This window comes from Chionomys nivalis, chromosome 3 (genome assembly GCF_950005125.1).
Source record: "Chionomys nivalis chromosome 3, mChiNiv1.1, whole genome shotgun sequence".
Taxonomy (NCBI): Eukaryota; Metazoa; Chordata; class Mammalia; order Rodentia; family Cricetidae; genus Chionomys; species Chionomys nivalis.
In genome coordinates this window covers 85424156-85441428 of record NC_080088.1, presented here as the reverse complement: position 1 = coordinate 85441428, position 17273 = coordinate 85424156, and the positions used below count along the sequence as shown (strand labels likewise).

The window sequence follows — 17273 nt, the reverse complement described above, 5'->3', positions numbered from 1 at the left end:
AAACTGAGATAGTGTCCTAGCAGAACAGGTTTCCATTTCAACAAGAGCCCGAGGACAGGAACTCATCTTTTCTGCAGTTCACATTTGCATGGCCATTTGTTAGACTAGTTTAAGAACTACGTGGTCTTCACATGTGGTGGTTTAAAAGAAAATGGCCCCAAAGTGAGTGGCACTATTAGGAGGTGTGGCCTTGTTGGAGGAAGTGTGTCACTGTGGAGACAGGCTTTGAGACCTCATAAATGCTCAAGATACCACCCACTGTCTCAGTTCACTTCTTGTTGCCTTTGGATTAAGATGTAAGGACTCTCAGCTCCAGTACCATGACTGCCTGCATGCTGCCTTGCTTCCTGACATGATGATAATGGACTGAACCTCTGAACTGTAAGCAAGTCACCCCAATTAAATGCTTTCCGTGAGTTACCATAGTCACAGTGTGTCTTCACAGCAATAAAAAGATATCACATGAACATTAATAATGTCTAAGAATACAAAATTAGGATAATAATACATGATTGATTAGTAGGGACCAAAACCAATGGACATGCAGTTTAAAGATCAATCTCTATAAGAAAGTACATAAGAGTTGATGAGATAGCTCAGTGGTAAAGGCACTGAGTTAAACACAGGGATCCACATGATGGGAGGTGAGAACTTTTGTCATCCAATGCCCACATCTTTTGTATCCACACTGAAACACTACTATGCTGCAATCTGCAAACTTTGGACCTGACCAACCATGAAATGATGACAGTCACACAGGCAAACATGCGGAAAAGTTGGGATTGGGTGGGATGTGTACGCTATGGAGCCTCACCAGCTGCCTGGAAACTCAGTGTGTTTATTATATACAGCTCAAGAAGGAGGCAGGGGAGCTGGCTGAGGTCAGGGTCTGTGTAGGGGAGTAGTCTCAGGCTGCAGTCATCAGCAGGAAGAAGCTGTGGTTGATACGTTTTGCAGATACTGCCAACAACCTTGCTCTTCCCGAATCTGACCATTCCCATGAGGCTGGGGCATTGGGGTCAATGACATGGCAGTACTCATGACAATAGTACACATTTACTCAGGACATCATCTGTTCTCCCCACTATTATATGTCAAAATGCCTTAATTATTAATACGCTAGTTTGTTACAATGCCAATACCTATTTTAAAAATTAAAACCAATAATGCTTCTGCCAGCAGGAAGTGGTAGGACACACCTTTAATCCCAGCAGTTAGGAGGCAGGCAGATCTCTGTGAGTTTGAGGCCAGCCTGGTCCCAGGTTGAGACTAGGACAACCAAGGCTGTTACATGGAGAAACCCTGCCTCAAAAAAAAAAAAAAAAAAACCAAGAAACCCCAAAACTTAAGATTACTCCTAGTCGGAGGCTGGAGAGATGGCTCAGAGGTTAAGAGCACTGGCTGCTCTTCCAGAGGTCCTCAGTTCAATTCCCAGCAACCACATGGTGGCTCACAACCATCCAAAATGAGATCTGGCGCCCTCTTCTGGAGTACAGCATACATGCAGGAGGAATACAGTATATGTAATAAATAAATAAATTATATATTAAAAAAAGATTACTCCTAGTCTCTGACATTTGAAAGAGGGCAAGCCATAACATATATTTTTTCTATCTCCATGGAAGAAAACCAAGGTAGTGAGTTTTATTTATTTACTTGTTGGGTGACAGTGAATTTTAAGCTGAAATGGGCAGAGTTAGCTAACATAGTCTTAGCTGGCGTACAGAAGTGTCAGGATTTTCAGTTCTCTGTCATGTAAGCTTCCTTCATCTGAGTACATTCATAACCATCGATTCTGACAAGTAGACAGGTGGGAATAGCCAGGTTGGATGACTAGTATCAAAGAGAGGGGGCTGGGGAGTTGGATCAGTGATTAGGGGCACTGGCTGCTCTTCCAGAGGTCCAGGTTCAGTTCCCAGCACCCCCATGGCAGCTCATAGCCTTCTGGAATCCAAGTTACAGGGAACTGAATACCCTCTTCTGGTCTCTGTGGGCACCATGCATGTACATGGTGCACAGACATACACGCAGGCAAAAACACCCCTACACACAAAACAAATAATAATAACAAACAATAACTTTTAAAGAGAGAGGGATGGGCTGGACAGATGGCTCAGTACTTAAGAGCGCTGGCTGCTCTTGCAGAGGATCTAGGTTGAGTTCCCAGCACCCAGATGGTAGCTCACAACCATCTGTAACTCCAGTTCCAGGTGACCTGATGCCCTCTTCTGGTCTTGGTGGACACCAGAATGCACATGATACACATACATACATTCAGGAAAAACACTCATACATATCAAATAAAAATAAATAAATCTTTAGAAAGGAAAATGGAAATGTAGACAGTGTAATGGCTCAGTGGGCAAAAGCACCTGCTGCAAAGCAAGAAAACCAACTTGCTCCGGTTGTCTCTGATCATCACACCAGCATGAGGACACACACACAAACACACACACACACACACACGTAAGGGGGAGAAGGATGGAAAGAGAAATGCTCATCACTTCTTCACACTAGGTAGACATACCCTTCTAAAGCCACACCCACAAAAGAACATAGATCTTCCCATGTGCATGTGTGTATACAAACACGCTAACCCTCGATGCTGGGAGTTCAACCACAGCCTTTCACACCCTAGAATACGGTTCTTGATGCCATTGGTGACAAGGAAGCTGGTGGTATAGGTGCTGTTGCACCCAATAAGAGGTCTGGTGCCTGCTTAATCATGACAGGTTTCAATAACCTCCAAGGTACAGTCCCTAGAGAAAAACAGAGGAAAGTGTATGTTCATATTACTTTACCATGATATATGACGATGACTTCCCAGCTGATGAGCCATTGTTCTTATGACTGATTAAAACACACTTGATCACAGGCTGCTCTTGGTTTGTAATGGTCTCAAGAATCATTACTGACAAAACAACTGTAAAGCAAAACAAAAATAATGACATTAGCACACACACACACCTCAGAAAGAAAATAAGTATTTGTCTTACCACAGAACAAAGACACGAAATACAATTAGGGAAAAGTGGCCAACAGAAAAGAATATGGGAAGTGAATTTTCATGGAAGCCAGTCTACTCTAAATGAGGAAGGGAGCCATTGAGAGCAGTATCCCATGGAGCTATCTGCAGTGATGCGAATACTTCCCATCTGTGCTGTCCAGCATGGTGGTCATCGGCCACATGTAGCTATTAAGCTCTGGAAACGATGCTGGTGATATTGGAAAACTCATGCCATTGACTCTGGGGTCCTGTAGTAAAGAGCACTTTCTCTGTCTCTGTTCTCTCTGTGTCTGTCTGTCCCTCTGTCTCTCTGTCTTTCTTATGTTGGAGATCATATCAAAGACCTCAGAAAATGCATATGAAGTGAATACTCTAGCAATAAGGACTTTTCAGTGAGGTATACCCCAACCCCAATCTCTCAAGTTTAGGAATTTTTAGAAACTTACTGAGTTGTTAATTTATTTACTTTTAATTCCATGCATACAAAGAGATGTGTTTCATGATGGCATTTGTGTGTGTGTGTATTGAGTTTTACTTAACCTTTTTGATTAAGTCAATGCAAATATATCTGGCAGTGGGCTTAGTGGTATTGTGGCAAAAGCATGCTCTCTGCAGCAACCACTAGAACAAATTTACTCACCAGGCCCTTGGCTCACACACTGCCCTAAGCAATGAGTAGACTCCAGGTCACATTTAGCGCATGTGTTTCTGTCACTCGGAGTATCTTCTACTGCCATTGAATGATGGGTTTGATAGAGACAGGAGGTGACTCTATGTGTTCAGCCATCTCTGTCCCCTGCAATCTCAGAGACTCAGGGATGTTATCATTCTTTCTTGTCACACTCTATAATGCTTTTTACTCTCCCGTCTTCTTTGAAACGTGACTTTGCCAGGTGTGGTGATGAATGTCTTTAATCCCAGCACTTGGGAGGCAGAGACAAGTGGATCTCTGAGTTTGAGGCCAGGCTGGTTTATAGAGCTCCCTCTAGGCCAACCAAGACTACATAGTGAGACCTGATCTTAAAAAAAAAATCAACCAAACAAGAACAACCATGACGTTATAGTCTAGTTTACTTAGGTTGTCTACATTAAACCATGTAATATGTGGAAATACGTGCATACATGTGTGTGTGTGTAACATATATATAACACCACACACTCATATTGATAGCAAATTTTTCATTTATCCTCCAAAGTTTCCTGTTTCAGAGAGGTGCTCTCCTCTGGTACTCCTGTATACTATGATAAACATGGGATTCCAGCTGTGTCACATTCTCAACAACATCTGCTATAATGAGACCTTCAGCGTTTCTAGTATTTTAAATTTTATCATTTTTATGTGTATGCTGGCAATCCATATGTGTGTGCCACAAGTCAGGCAGCTGAACTTCTGTGGCAAGCACTTTACTCGCTGGATCATCTTCTGCCTACAAGACTTTCCTCTTCATAGGGTAGTAGGTGTGTCCTCTCACTGTGGCTTTTCTTCTGCCTTTTTCATTACTGAAACAGAGCTTGCTCAGTACCCCTTGCTAACCACAGAATTCTGCCTTAGGCTCTTAGAAGCTGGAGTGATAGATGTGAACCATACATGGACACACTATCGCTTCAATTGCCCTGTTGAATTATAACATCCGGTATGCAGCCACTTTAAAAAATATTCTCTAATTTCTTTCACTTCAGATATTTTGACCAAGTCAAGCTTTCTTTTCTTTTTCTTTTTTTTTGTTTTTCGAGACAGGGTTTCTCTGTGGTTTTGGAGCCTGTCCTGGAACTAGCTCTTGTAGACCAGGCTGGTCTCGAACTCACAGAGATCCGCCTGCCTCTGCCTCCCGAGTGCTGGGATTAAAGGTGTGCGCCACCACCGCCCAGCCAAGTCAAGCTTTTTAAGATTTTTATTTAATTTTAAAAAACTGAATGTAAATGTAATACATGATGCTTTTCACATCTGAGTACTCTGCAGTCATACTGCGTTTGGGTCTTTGATCTTGGCTTCCCTGGTGGTCTCACTGAGGTTCATCAGTTTAACTGATCTTTTATGAATCTTGGTTACATTGACTTTTCACCATGGTTTCGCTTCTCTTGTTCACTGATTTTAATTCTGGTGATGATTATTTTCTTTATTTTGCTCAAATAGAGCTTGTGGTAGGTAGTTTGAATGTAATTGGCCCCATAAGATCATAGGGAGCAGCACTATTAGGAGATATGGCTCTGTAGGATGGAATAGGTGACTTAGTTGGAGGAAGTGTGTCACTGTAGGGGTAGGCTTTGGAGTCTCCTATGCTCAAGCTACCACCAGTATGACAGTGCACTTCACCTCTGAAACTGTTAGCCATCCCAATGAAATGTTTTCCTTTATAAGAGTTATCGTGGGGGGTTGGAGAGATGGCTCAGTGGTTAAGAGCATTGCCTGCTCTTCCAAAGGTCCCGAGTTCAAATCCCAGCAACCACATGGTGGCTCACAACCATCTGTAATGAGGTCTGGTGCCCTCTTCTGGCCTGCAGATATACACACAGATAGATAGAATATTGTATACATAATAAATAAGTAAATATTAAAAAAAAAAGAGTTGTCGTGGTCATGGTATCTCTTCACAGCAATAGAAAGCTTAACTAAAACAGAGCTCAATATGTTTTTTTCTTTCTAGGTTCTTCCTTTCCTATTTATTTGTTGTTGTTTAACAGGGTGTTCTCTCTATGCAGCCCTGCTGTCCTGGAACTCACTATGTTGTCCAGTTTGGCCTTGAAGTCAAAATTCACCTTTGCCTCCTGGGTGCTGGGATTAAAGGCCTGCACCACTGGCATTCTTTTGTTTCTTATGGTTGAATGTGATGCCACTGATTTGAAATCTGTATTCTTTTATAGTGACTCATGCCTATAATCCCAACACTGGAGAAGCTGAGCAGCAAGACAATTTTCATGAGAAATTTTTAGACAAGTCTGGGCCTTAGAGTGAGACTCTGTCTCAAAACAACAAACAAACAATCATGACACCATAGCAAAAGCTCTAATTAATAAATAAGAAAATGTCTAATAATAATCTAATGTTAAAAAAAACTAATGTTCTAAATTTGGCTTTGGGGGCATGACTCAGTAATAAAAGGTTTCCCTCAAACATATGAGACACTTGGTTCAATCCCTAATATCAGAAAAACCAAACATACACAACTTGGGCTAGAATGATGGCTCAGCGGTAATTCCTGCTCAAGAACTTTAGAGGGACCCCACATATGACCATGTTCATCTCATTTTCATTGTCATTCAACTCACAATACATTCGATTTTCTGGTTTCTTCTTGACCCATGGACTCTTCAAAATTGCTATGATTTCTCAGTATTTGGTGACTTTTCAAATACTTTTTTTTCTACTAGCAATTGCCAGTTCAATACCATTTTAGTCAAAAGATCTATCTTGTATTTTCTGGAATCTTTCAAAGTTTGTTGAAATGTGTCTCATAGCTCAGAGCATACTTCGTCTTTGTAAGCACATTAACTGCACGTACTTGGAGGGAAATAGGCATAGAGAGCATCTGACTGATGTCATCATGTCAGCTTGGTCGAGAGTCAGCCACAGCTTCTCTCTCCCTTATTGTTCTCTGTTTGCTCACAGTGCTACCTACTAAAGGAGTGCTGAACTCTGTGAGGATGCAGGTGGCTTTGTCCACAGTTCCTTGCAGCTCAACCAGAATTCCCTACATACACTTCCCAGCTCCGTTACTAGACACTAGACCCAGGAGTGTTATTTTGACTAAACAAGTCTCACAGCATCGCAAATGACTCTGCCCTGAAAGACATGTTGATGCCGTTAAAGTCACACTGTTGTTTAGATTAGTGTTAGCATGAAACTTTCCCTTCATTGGCTTAATTAGTCAACTAATTTTAAGACAGGGTCTCACTGTGTAGCCCTGGCTATCCTAGAACTCACTATGAAGACCAGGCTGGCTTTGAACTCACAGGGATCCTCCTGCCTCTGCCTCCCTAGTGTTGATATTAAAGGCATGCACCATCAAACCTGACCATTCATTCTTTTCATTTTAGCCTAGACTGGCTAGCAAGCCACTGGCATTTCCCTGTCTCCTCATCAGCAGCACAGGGGTTCTAAGGCCCTTTACATAGGTGCATAGGATTCCAACTCTCAGAATGAAGCTATTTTCAGCTCACTCCTTGTTAAGTGACAAAATTTTTTCTGGAGGGACACACACATCTACTCAGCCCAGCTAGAGATTCCATGATGGATCAACGTAGGAATGCCATCAAAGTCCAGCTTGCTGAACCAATGACTTTTATGGGGGTTACTTACATGAATATGGGTGAAGGGTTTCCTGCAGGAGCAGAAATGACACAAAGCCCACCCCAGCATAGAGGACAGCTCACAAAAGTTGGGAACCTGGAGTACACTGCATAGCCTGCAAGCAGCTCAACATATTGGAGTGTTCTTTCCAAATGACTCAGTTGGGCTAAACCCCTTCCAAGCAGCTCTGCTAGTATTTGTTTCTTACAGGCAGCCAGTTGATCATGATTATCTCAAGAGTCTTCTTTGCATATTTTATTGCTACTCTAGTAGGGGCTTAGTGAATCTGGTTAGTTTCAGGGACTTCCTGAAGCTATTTTGAGTTATTTACCACCCTGCTTAAAGAGCTTCCCTACAGGATGGAATGTTTCAATTTCAGAGGAAACAGTTGCACAACACTACCCCAACAAATAATCCTGTATTCATATTATACAAAGAGCACCTAAAACCCAATAATAGGAAAATAAACAATTCAATAACAAAGTATGGTAATGATTAAAGCAGTGGAAATTGTTTAATATGATCAGTCACTAGAGAAACACAAATCAAACCACAACATGGTGCTACATCGGTATTAGAATGGGGGTGGGGGACAAAACACCAAACTAGGAGAGACTGGGAAGGGGATCAGGAACCAAAACAGAAAATAGACTGCAGCACATGCTGATGATTGTGTTGAGCAACTGCAGTTCCTATAGCATAATCACTGGTAAACACAACTTGGTTAAGACAACAGTGGAGGGCTGGAGAGATGGTCCAGAGGTTAAGAGCACTGGCTGCTCTTCCAGAGGTCCTGAGCTCAATTCCCAGCAACCACAAGGTGGCTCACAACCATCTATAATGACAGAACACTGTAAACACAATAATAATAATAATAATAATAATAATAATAAGAAGAAGAAGAAGAAGAAGAAGAAGAAGAAGAAGAAGAAGAAGAAGAAGAAGAAGAAGGACAACAGTTGAATCAGGCAGTGGTGGTGCACACCTTTAATCCCAGCACTCAGGAGGCAGAGGCAGACAGGTTTCTGTGAGTTCGAGGCCAGCTTAATCCACAAAGCAAGTTCCAGGACAGCCAGGACTACACAGAGTAACCCTGTCTCAAATCCCACCACCCAAAAGGACAACAGCTGAACATTTACATAGCAAAAGATCCACCCATACAACACCATGTATTTACTCAGTAGATATTAACACTATATTCATGTGAACCACCTGTACTTGAATGCTTATGAAACTATTCATAATCAAAAAAAGGAGAAAATCAATGGCCAGAAAAATCAACTCAATGGATAAATTATGACATATCCACACATTAGAATACTACTCAGCGACTGAAAGGAAAAAATACTGGTAGATAACAGCATGAGGAAACCTCAAAAAACTTATGATAAGCCAGACATTGATGGTAATGCACACCTTCAATCCTAACACTCAGGAGGCAGAGGCAGAAGGACCTCATGAGCTCTAGACCAACCAGGTCTAAACAAAACAACAAAGAGCAAAAACATTATTTTATGTAAGTAAACAAACTCAAAAGACCACACATGCAATTCTATACATGATCTTCTGAAAAGGGAGAAACGATGGGAACAGAAAAGAGATTACTGGTTGCCAGGAGTTAAGTAAGGAAAATGGAGGTTCATGATCATGAGGGAACTGGGGGTTGGATATGTGGTGTGGGAGAATTGTCTGTATTCTGTCAATCATGTTTTAAATAAATGCTGATTGGCCAGGCAGGAAATATAGGCGGAAAAACCAGACAGGAAGTAGAAATGATATAATGAGAACAGGAGATTTCTGGGAAGGAGGAAGTTGATTCCTCCCTTTCCTGCCCAGACCACCGAAGCATCAGGATGTGAGCTGCCCCACTGAAGAAAGGTACTGAGCCACATGGCTAACATAGATCAGAAAAATGGGTTAATCAGGATGTAAGAGTTAGCCAGTGAGAGGTTAGAGCTAATGCGCCAATCAGCTTATAATTTATGGAGACCTATGTGTGATTTTCTTTGGAGCTAAACAGCTGGGGGTACCGGGCAAGACAGAAACCAACAACAAACAAGCCAGTTCCTCATGTTACAGATATGGAAATGCCATGCATGTGGACAGTGACAGCAGGTTTGTGGCTGTTTCTATAAACTCTGGGGAAACAGACTTTTGTTGCTATTGTTGTTGCTTTTCTAGATAGGGTTTCTCTGTGTAATAACTCTAGCTATCCTGGAACTCACTTTATAGACTGAACTAGCCTCAAACTCATAGAGATCTGCCTGCCTCTACCTCTAGAGTCCTGGCATTAAAGGCTCCACACTCAGTGGGAAACATACATTTTAAAAGATGAAATTACTATAGACACATGATTTATCACATCTGCCTTTAAAAAGCTGATGCATAATGCCAACATCAACGGGAAGGGTTCTTTTCCAATGGGAATGTTCAACTCCAAAGCCTCAGTGGAAATTCCCAGATTGTGGTTGCAAATCCACATGGGGCCCTAAGAAAGTTTTGGAATTAAAAAAAGGTGGAAGGCTCACAAAATTATATGCTTTGAAAGAAAAATAATTGTGGAATATAGATGTGTTACATTTGTTTATGCTCTGGAATAGTACTTTAACTATGTAAAGGTGTGAGAACAGGCCCGAGGCAGCAAACTCCAAAAGAGCAGGATTGAGCCAGCGACCTGGACCTGAGTGGGCCTGGGAGAGTGAACTCCATGAGAGCAGGAGTGGATCCAGACCAGGGTCATTTGCAGAAGCAGGACTGGACCAGTGACCAAGGACAGAGCAGGCCTGAGGCTGCAAGCTCCACAGGAGCAGAGCAAAGCCTAGGAGCACTGAGCAACCTCCAGGAACATGGAGTGACCAATGGGGTAACTAGAATCATGGCACTGACTGTACCACGAGGAACAACCACCTGAGCCTTGGATTTACTGGCACCTAGAAGATAAATCACCAGAATCACAGAGCCCCAACCACATCAATTAGATAAAAAGATGAGTAGACAAGGTAAAAACACACAAAAAACCACAAAGAGCAGCATGACACCAGTAAAATCTAGAAATCCTACAACAGCAAGACTTGAACAACCAAATATAGGTGAAGCAGAAGAAAATGACCTAAAAAATAACTTCAGGAGAATGTTTGAAACTCTTAAAGAGGAAATGAGAAATTCACTCAATAGAATGGAGGAAAAGACAAACAAAAATTTAGAAGACATCAGCAAATCCCTTTTTAAAAACCAAGAAAAAGCAATCAAACATATGAAAGAAACTATTCAAGACTTGAAAATGGAAATAGAGACAATAAAGAAAATACAAGCAGAGGGAATTATAGAAACAGAAATCATGAGAAAATGATCAAGAACCACAAATGCATGCATTAACAGCAGAATACAAGAGATGGAAGAAAGAATCTTATGCAATGAAAATAAAATAGACGAAATAGATTCATCAGTCAAAGAAAAAATTAAATCTAACAAAAGCTTTACTTAAAATATTCAGGAAATATGGGACACAATGAAAAGACCAAACCTAAGAATAATAGGTATAGAAGAAGGAGAAGTTCAACTCAAAAGCACAGAAAATATATTTAACAAAATCATAGAAGAAAACTTTCCCTACCTAAAGAAAGATATGCCTATGAAGATACAGGAAGCTTACAGAACACCAAATAGACTGGATAAAAAAAAAGTCCCTTCACTTTATATTCAAAAAACTAAACTTACATCATAAAGAAAGAATATTAAGAGCTGCAAAGGAAAAAGGCCAAGTAAGATATAAAGGCAGACCTATCAGAATTACACCTGACTTCTCATTGGAGACAATGAAAGCCAGAAGGTCATGGTCAAACATTATGCAGACATTTAGAGACCATGGATGCCAGCCCAGACTATTATACCCAGTAAACTTTCAATCACCATAGAAGGACAAAACAAGATATTCCTTGACAAAACCAGATTTAACCAATACCTAGCCACAAACCCAGCCCTACAAAATACTAAGAGGAAAACTCCAACAAAAACACAGACAATTGATGGTCTCATAGAAGCAAATCCCAAAGAATGGAAAAACACACAAATTAACATCATCAACAACGAAAACTAAATTAACAGGAGCTAGCGGTAACTGGTCATTAATATCTCTTAATATAAATCAACTCAACTCACCCATAAAAAGACACAGGCTAACAGACTGGATATGTAAACAGAACCCATCCTTCTTATGCATATAAGAAACACACCTCAACCTCAAAGACAGACATTGCCTTGCCTCAGATTAAAAGTTGGGAAAAGTTTTTTCAATACAATGGACCTAAGAAACAAGTTGGTGTAGCTATCCTAATATCTAACAAAATAGAATTCAAACTAAAATAAATCAAAAGAGACAAAGAAGGCTATTTCATATTAGTCACAGGAAAAAAATCCATCAAGAGAAAATCTCAACACTGCACATCTATGCCCCAAATAGAAGGGCACTTTCATATGTCAAAGAAACACTTCTAAAGCTTAAATCATATATTAAACCCCACACACTAATAGTGGGAGACTTCAACACCCTACTCTCACCACTGGACAGGTCAGTCAGACAAAAAAATAAACAGAAATAAGGGAACTAACAGATGTTATGACTCAAATGGACTTGACAGACATCTATAGAATATTCCATCCAAACAGAAAAGAATATACCTTCTTCTAAGCACCTCATGGAACAGTCTCAAAAATTGACCACATACTCGGTAACAAAACAAATGTCAACAAATACAAAAAAAAATTGGAATAACCCCATGTATCTTATTAGATCACCATGGCTTAAAACTAGAAGTCAACAACAATACTAATTCCAGAAAGCCCACAAAAACATGGAAATTAAACAATGCTCACCTGAATCATCAATGGGTCAAGGAAGAAATAAAGGGAGAAATTAAAGACTTCCTAAAAATCAATGAAAATGACCACACAACATACCCAAATTTATGGGACACAATGAAAGCAGTGTTAAGAGGAAAGTTCATAACACTAAAGGCTTACATAAAGAAGCTGGAAAAACCCCATACTAGTGAATTAACGAAACATTTGAAAACTTTAGAACAAAAGGAAACAAACTCACCCAAGAGAACTAGACCTCAGGAAATAATCAAATTGAGAGCTGAAATCAACAAAATAGAAACAAAGAAAATACAAAGAATCAATGAGACAAAGAGTTAGTTCTTTGAGAAAATCAACAAAATAGACAAACCTTTATCCAAGCTAACCAAGGGCAGAGAATATCCAAATTATCAAAATCAGAAATGAAAAGGGGAATATAACAACAGATGCAGAAGAAATACAGAGAATCATCAGGTCATATTTCAAAAACCTGTACTCCACAAAATCGGAAAACTTAAAGAAAATGGACAACTTTCTGAATAAATATCACTTACCAAAATTAAATCAAGACCAGATAAGCAAATTAAACAGACCTATAACTGCTGAAGAAATAGAAACATTCATCAAAAGTCTTTAAAAAAAAAAAAAAGCCCAGGACCAGGTGGTTTCAGCTCAGAATTCTACAAGATTTTCATTCCTTTTTTTGAGTTAAAATTTTTTATTTTATTGATTTTTATTGAGCTCTACATTTTTCTCTGCTCTCTACAAGATTTTCAAAGAAGAAGTAATACCAATACTCCTCACATTGTTCCTCATAATAAAAACAGAAGGAACATTGCCAAACTTTTTATGAGGCTACAATCACCCTGATACCCAAACCACAGAAAAAAATTACTAAGAAAGATAATTACAGACCAATCTCACTCATGAACATGGATGCAAAAATACTCAATAAAATACTGGCAAATAGAATTGAAGAATACACCAGAACCATCATCTGCCATGATCAAGTTGGCTTATCCCAGAGATGCAGGGATGGTTAAACATACAAAAATCTGTCAATTTAATCCACCATATAAACAAACTGAAAAATAAAAACCACATGATTATCTCATTAGATCTCGAAACAGCTTTTGACAAAATACAACATCCCTTCATGGTAAAGGTCTTAGAGAGAGCAGGGATATAAGGAACATACCTAAACATAATAAAGGCAATATGCAGTAAGCCAACAGCCAATATCAAACTAAATGGACAGAAACTCCCAGTAAGACCATTGAAATCAGGAACAAGACAAGGTTGTCCACTCTCTCCATATATATTCAATATAGTTCTTGAGGTCCTAGTTAGAGCAATAAGACAACAAAAAGAGATCAAGGGGATACAAATCGGAAAAGAAGAAGTCAAACTCTCACTATTTGCTGATGATATGATAGTTTAAAATAAGCGAACTGCCGGGCGGTGGTGGCGCACGCCTTTAATCCCAGCACTCGGGAGGCAGAGGCAGGCAGATCTCTGTGAGTTCAAGGCCAGCCTGGTCTACAAGAGCTAGTTCCAGGACAGGAACCAAAAAGCTACAAAGAAACCCTGTCTTGAAAATTAAAAAAAAATAAATAAAATAAGCGACCCCAAAAATTCTACCAAAGAATGTCTACAACTCATAAACATCTTCAGTAATGTAGTGGGATACAATATTAACTAAAAAAATCAGTAGCCCTCCTGTACACAGATGATAAATGGGCTGAGAAAGAAATCAGAAAAACATCACCATTCACAATAGCCACAAATAGCATAAAATATCTCAGAGTAACTCTAACCAAACAAGTGGAAGACCTTAATTTCAAGAACTTTCAATCTTTGAAGAAAGAAATTGAAGAAGACACCAGAAAATGGAAAGATCTCCCATGCTCTTGGGTAGGTAGAATTAACATAGTAAAAATGGCAATCTTACCAAAAGCAATCTACAGATTCAATGCAATGCCCAGCAAAATCCCAACAAAAATCTTCATAGACCTCAAAAGAATGGTACTCAACTTCATTTGGAAAAGCAAAAAATCCAGGATAGCCAAAACAATCCTGTACAATAAAAGAACTTCTGGAGGCATCACAATCCCTGACTTCAAACTGTACTACAGAGCTACGGTACTGAAAACAGCCTGGTATTGGCATAAAAATAGACAGGAGGACCAATGGAACTGAATAGAAGACCCAGATATTAATCCACACACCTTCAAACACCTTATTGCTGACAAAGAAGTAAAAAATATAGAATGGGAAAAAGCATATTTAACAAATGGTGCTGGCATAATTGAATATCAACATGTAGAAGAATGAAAATAGATCCATATCTATAATCATGCACAAAACTCAAGTCCAAATGGATCAAAGACCTCAACATAAAACCAACCACACTGAACCTCATAGAAGAGAAAGTGGGAAGTACACTTGAACGCATTGGCACAGAAGACCACTTCCTAAATATAACCCCAGTAGCACAGACACTGAGACAATTAAAAAATGGGACCTCCTGAAACTGAGAAGTTTCTGTAAAGCAAAGGACACAGTCAATAAGACAAAACGACAGCCTACAGAATGGGAAAAGATCTTCAACAACCCCACATCAGAGGTCTGATCTCCAAAATATACAAAGAACTCAAGAAATTGGTCATCAAATGAATAAATAATCCCATAAAAAATGGAGTACAGACATAAACAGAGAACTTTTAACAGAGGAATATAAAATGACTAAATGACACTTAAGAAAATGTTCAACATCCTTAGTCATCAGAGAAATGCAAATCAAAACAACTCTGAGATTCCATCTTACACCTGTAAGAATGGCCGAGTTCAAAAACACAGATGACAACTTATGCTGGAGAGGATGTGGGATAAAGGGAACACTCCTACACTGCTGATGGGAATGCAAGCTGGTACAACTCCTTTTGATGTCAGTGTAGCAATTTCTCAGAAAATTAGGAAACAACCTTCCTCAAGACCCAGTAATACCACTTTTGGGTATATATCCAAAGGATGTTCAATCGTGCCACAAGGACATGTACTCAACTATGTTCATGGCAGCATTGTTTGTCATAGCCAGAACCTGGAAACAGCCTAGATGCCCCTCGACCACAGAATGGATAAGGAAAATGTGGTACTTTTACACAATGCAGTACTAAACAGCAGAAAAAAATAACGACATTCTGAATTTTGCAGGCAAATGGATAGAGGTAGAAAACATCATTTTGAGTGAGGTAACCCAGACACAAAAAGACAAATATCACATGTACTCACTCATATGTGATTTTTAAACACAAAGCAAAGAAAAACAGCCTACAAACCACAATCCCAGAGAATTTAGACAACGATGAGGACACTAAGAGAGACTTACATAGATCTAATCTACATGGGTAATAGAAAAAGACAAGCTCTCCTGAGTAAATTGGGACCATGGGGACCATGGGAGAGGGTTGAAGGGGAGGAGAAAGGCGGGGAGGGAAGCAGAAAAAAATGTAGAGCTCAATAAAAATTAATAAAATTTAAAGAAACTATGTAAATGTGTGTTACGTTTGATTCTTCTGCATTTGTTTAATGATGTAAGGATGTGTTGCTGTTTCACCCTGGCTGCGTAAACGCAGGCTGGTTTATTAGACCATTCGAGTGGTCTAATAAAAAGCTGAATGACCAATAGTTAGGCAGAGAAAGGATAGGCAGGGCTGGCAGGCAGAGATAATAAGTAAGTGGGAAAAAGAATGAGAGTAGAGGAGAAGAAAGGAGAGAATGAAGAGGAAAGGGAGATGCCCAGGGCCAGCTAGTCAGCAGCCACCAGCCAGCTAGATGGAAAAAAACATACAGAAAAAACGGTAAAAAGTTCTGAGGCAAAATGTAGATGAAGAAAAACAGGTTAAGTAATAAGAGCTAGCAAGAAAAAAAGCTAATGCCAAGCCCTCAAAACCAATAGTAAGTGTCAGTGTGGTGATTTGGGAGCTAGTTGGTAGCCCAAAAGAAAAAGCCTGCTACAAAAAAATGGCATTGGGATGGGTACTCTGAAGGGATGACATCAATCTAAAACCAAAGTTCAGGCTAACGCAAGGGCTGTCTAAGCAACTCTCTCTGGAGAAGCTTATACTTCCTCTTGTGTTCACACCCACCGCCCTCCTCCCGCTTGACTCATGCTTAAGTCTATATGAAAATCTTTTCTTAAAAAAAAAAAAAAACACAACTTTGCTTCACTAAAAACAAAATTAGGTAAACCCAAGTGTGGTACTACATTCATGTAAGCCCTCTTGAGCTTACAGTATTCAGGAGGCTGGGGCAGGATCAGGCAAGGCTGGTCTGCAGGAATTCAAAGTCAGTAAGAGCTACACAGCAAAACTGTATCTCAACAAACAAACACAAAGTCAATAAAATCTGCTCTCCGATTGTGTGACACAGACAGGAGACTGCCGAGACATCATTTCCTTTTTTGCTTGTTTGTTCTTGTTGTTTTTTTTTTTTTTTTTTTTTTTTTTTGAGACATGGCTTCTCTGTGTAGCTTTGGAGCCTGTCCTGGAACTCCTTCTGTAGACCACGCTGGTCTCTAACTCACAGAGATCCACCTGCCTCTGCCTCCCAAGTGCTGGGACTAAAGGCGTGTGCCACCACTGCTCAGCAATTTCCTTTTCTTTCTTTCTTTCTTTTTCTTTCTTTCTTTCTTTCTTTTTCTTTCTTTCTTTCTTTCTTTCTTTCTTTTTTTTTTTTTTTGACAATACTAAAAAAAGTTTCAAAGTTGATGTATGCATGAGTGTTGCGTGAAAACACCACATGCATGCCTGATACCTTCAGAGGCAGAAAGAGGGCATCAGATCCCCTAGAACTGGAGTCAAAGATGGTTGTGAGCTGCCCTGAGGGTGCAGGAGACAGAACTTGGGTCCCTGCAAGAGCAGCAGTGCTCCTAACAGTTGAGCCATCTCTCTAGTGCCAAGGTCTCATTCCCAAGTGAAGTCTTATGATACAAAGAGAACAGGCTAAGAATCAAGTTCCCCTCTGGAAGTTTACTTTTGATAACACTGAATTTGAACAAATTATTTACCCTCTTTGAGCCTCGTTTTCAACAGCTGACAAATAAGGACAACAGATTAAGTT

The 17273-nt window shown here is 39.9% G+C and overlaps 1 protein-coding gene across 2 annotated transcripts in view; it reads right to left on the bottom strand.

Annotated features, from left to right (window-relative positions):
* Window positions 1-17273, bottom strand: part of Flt3 (fms related receptor tyrosine kinase 3) — a 93212-nt gene that overhangs the window by 63155 nt on the left and 12784 nt on the right. For both annotated transcript variants that reach the window (XM_057764623.1, XM_057764622.1), the window contains exon 2: window positions 2802-2923. In XM_057764623.1, coding sequence (XP_057620606.1) covers window positions 2802-2923 — 122 coding nt within the window. The remainder of the gene's footprint in view (window positions 1-2801; window positions 2924-17273) is intronic.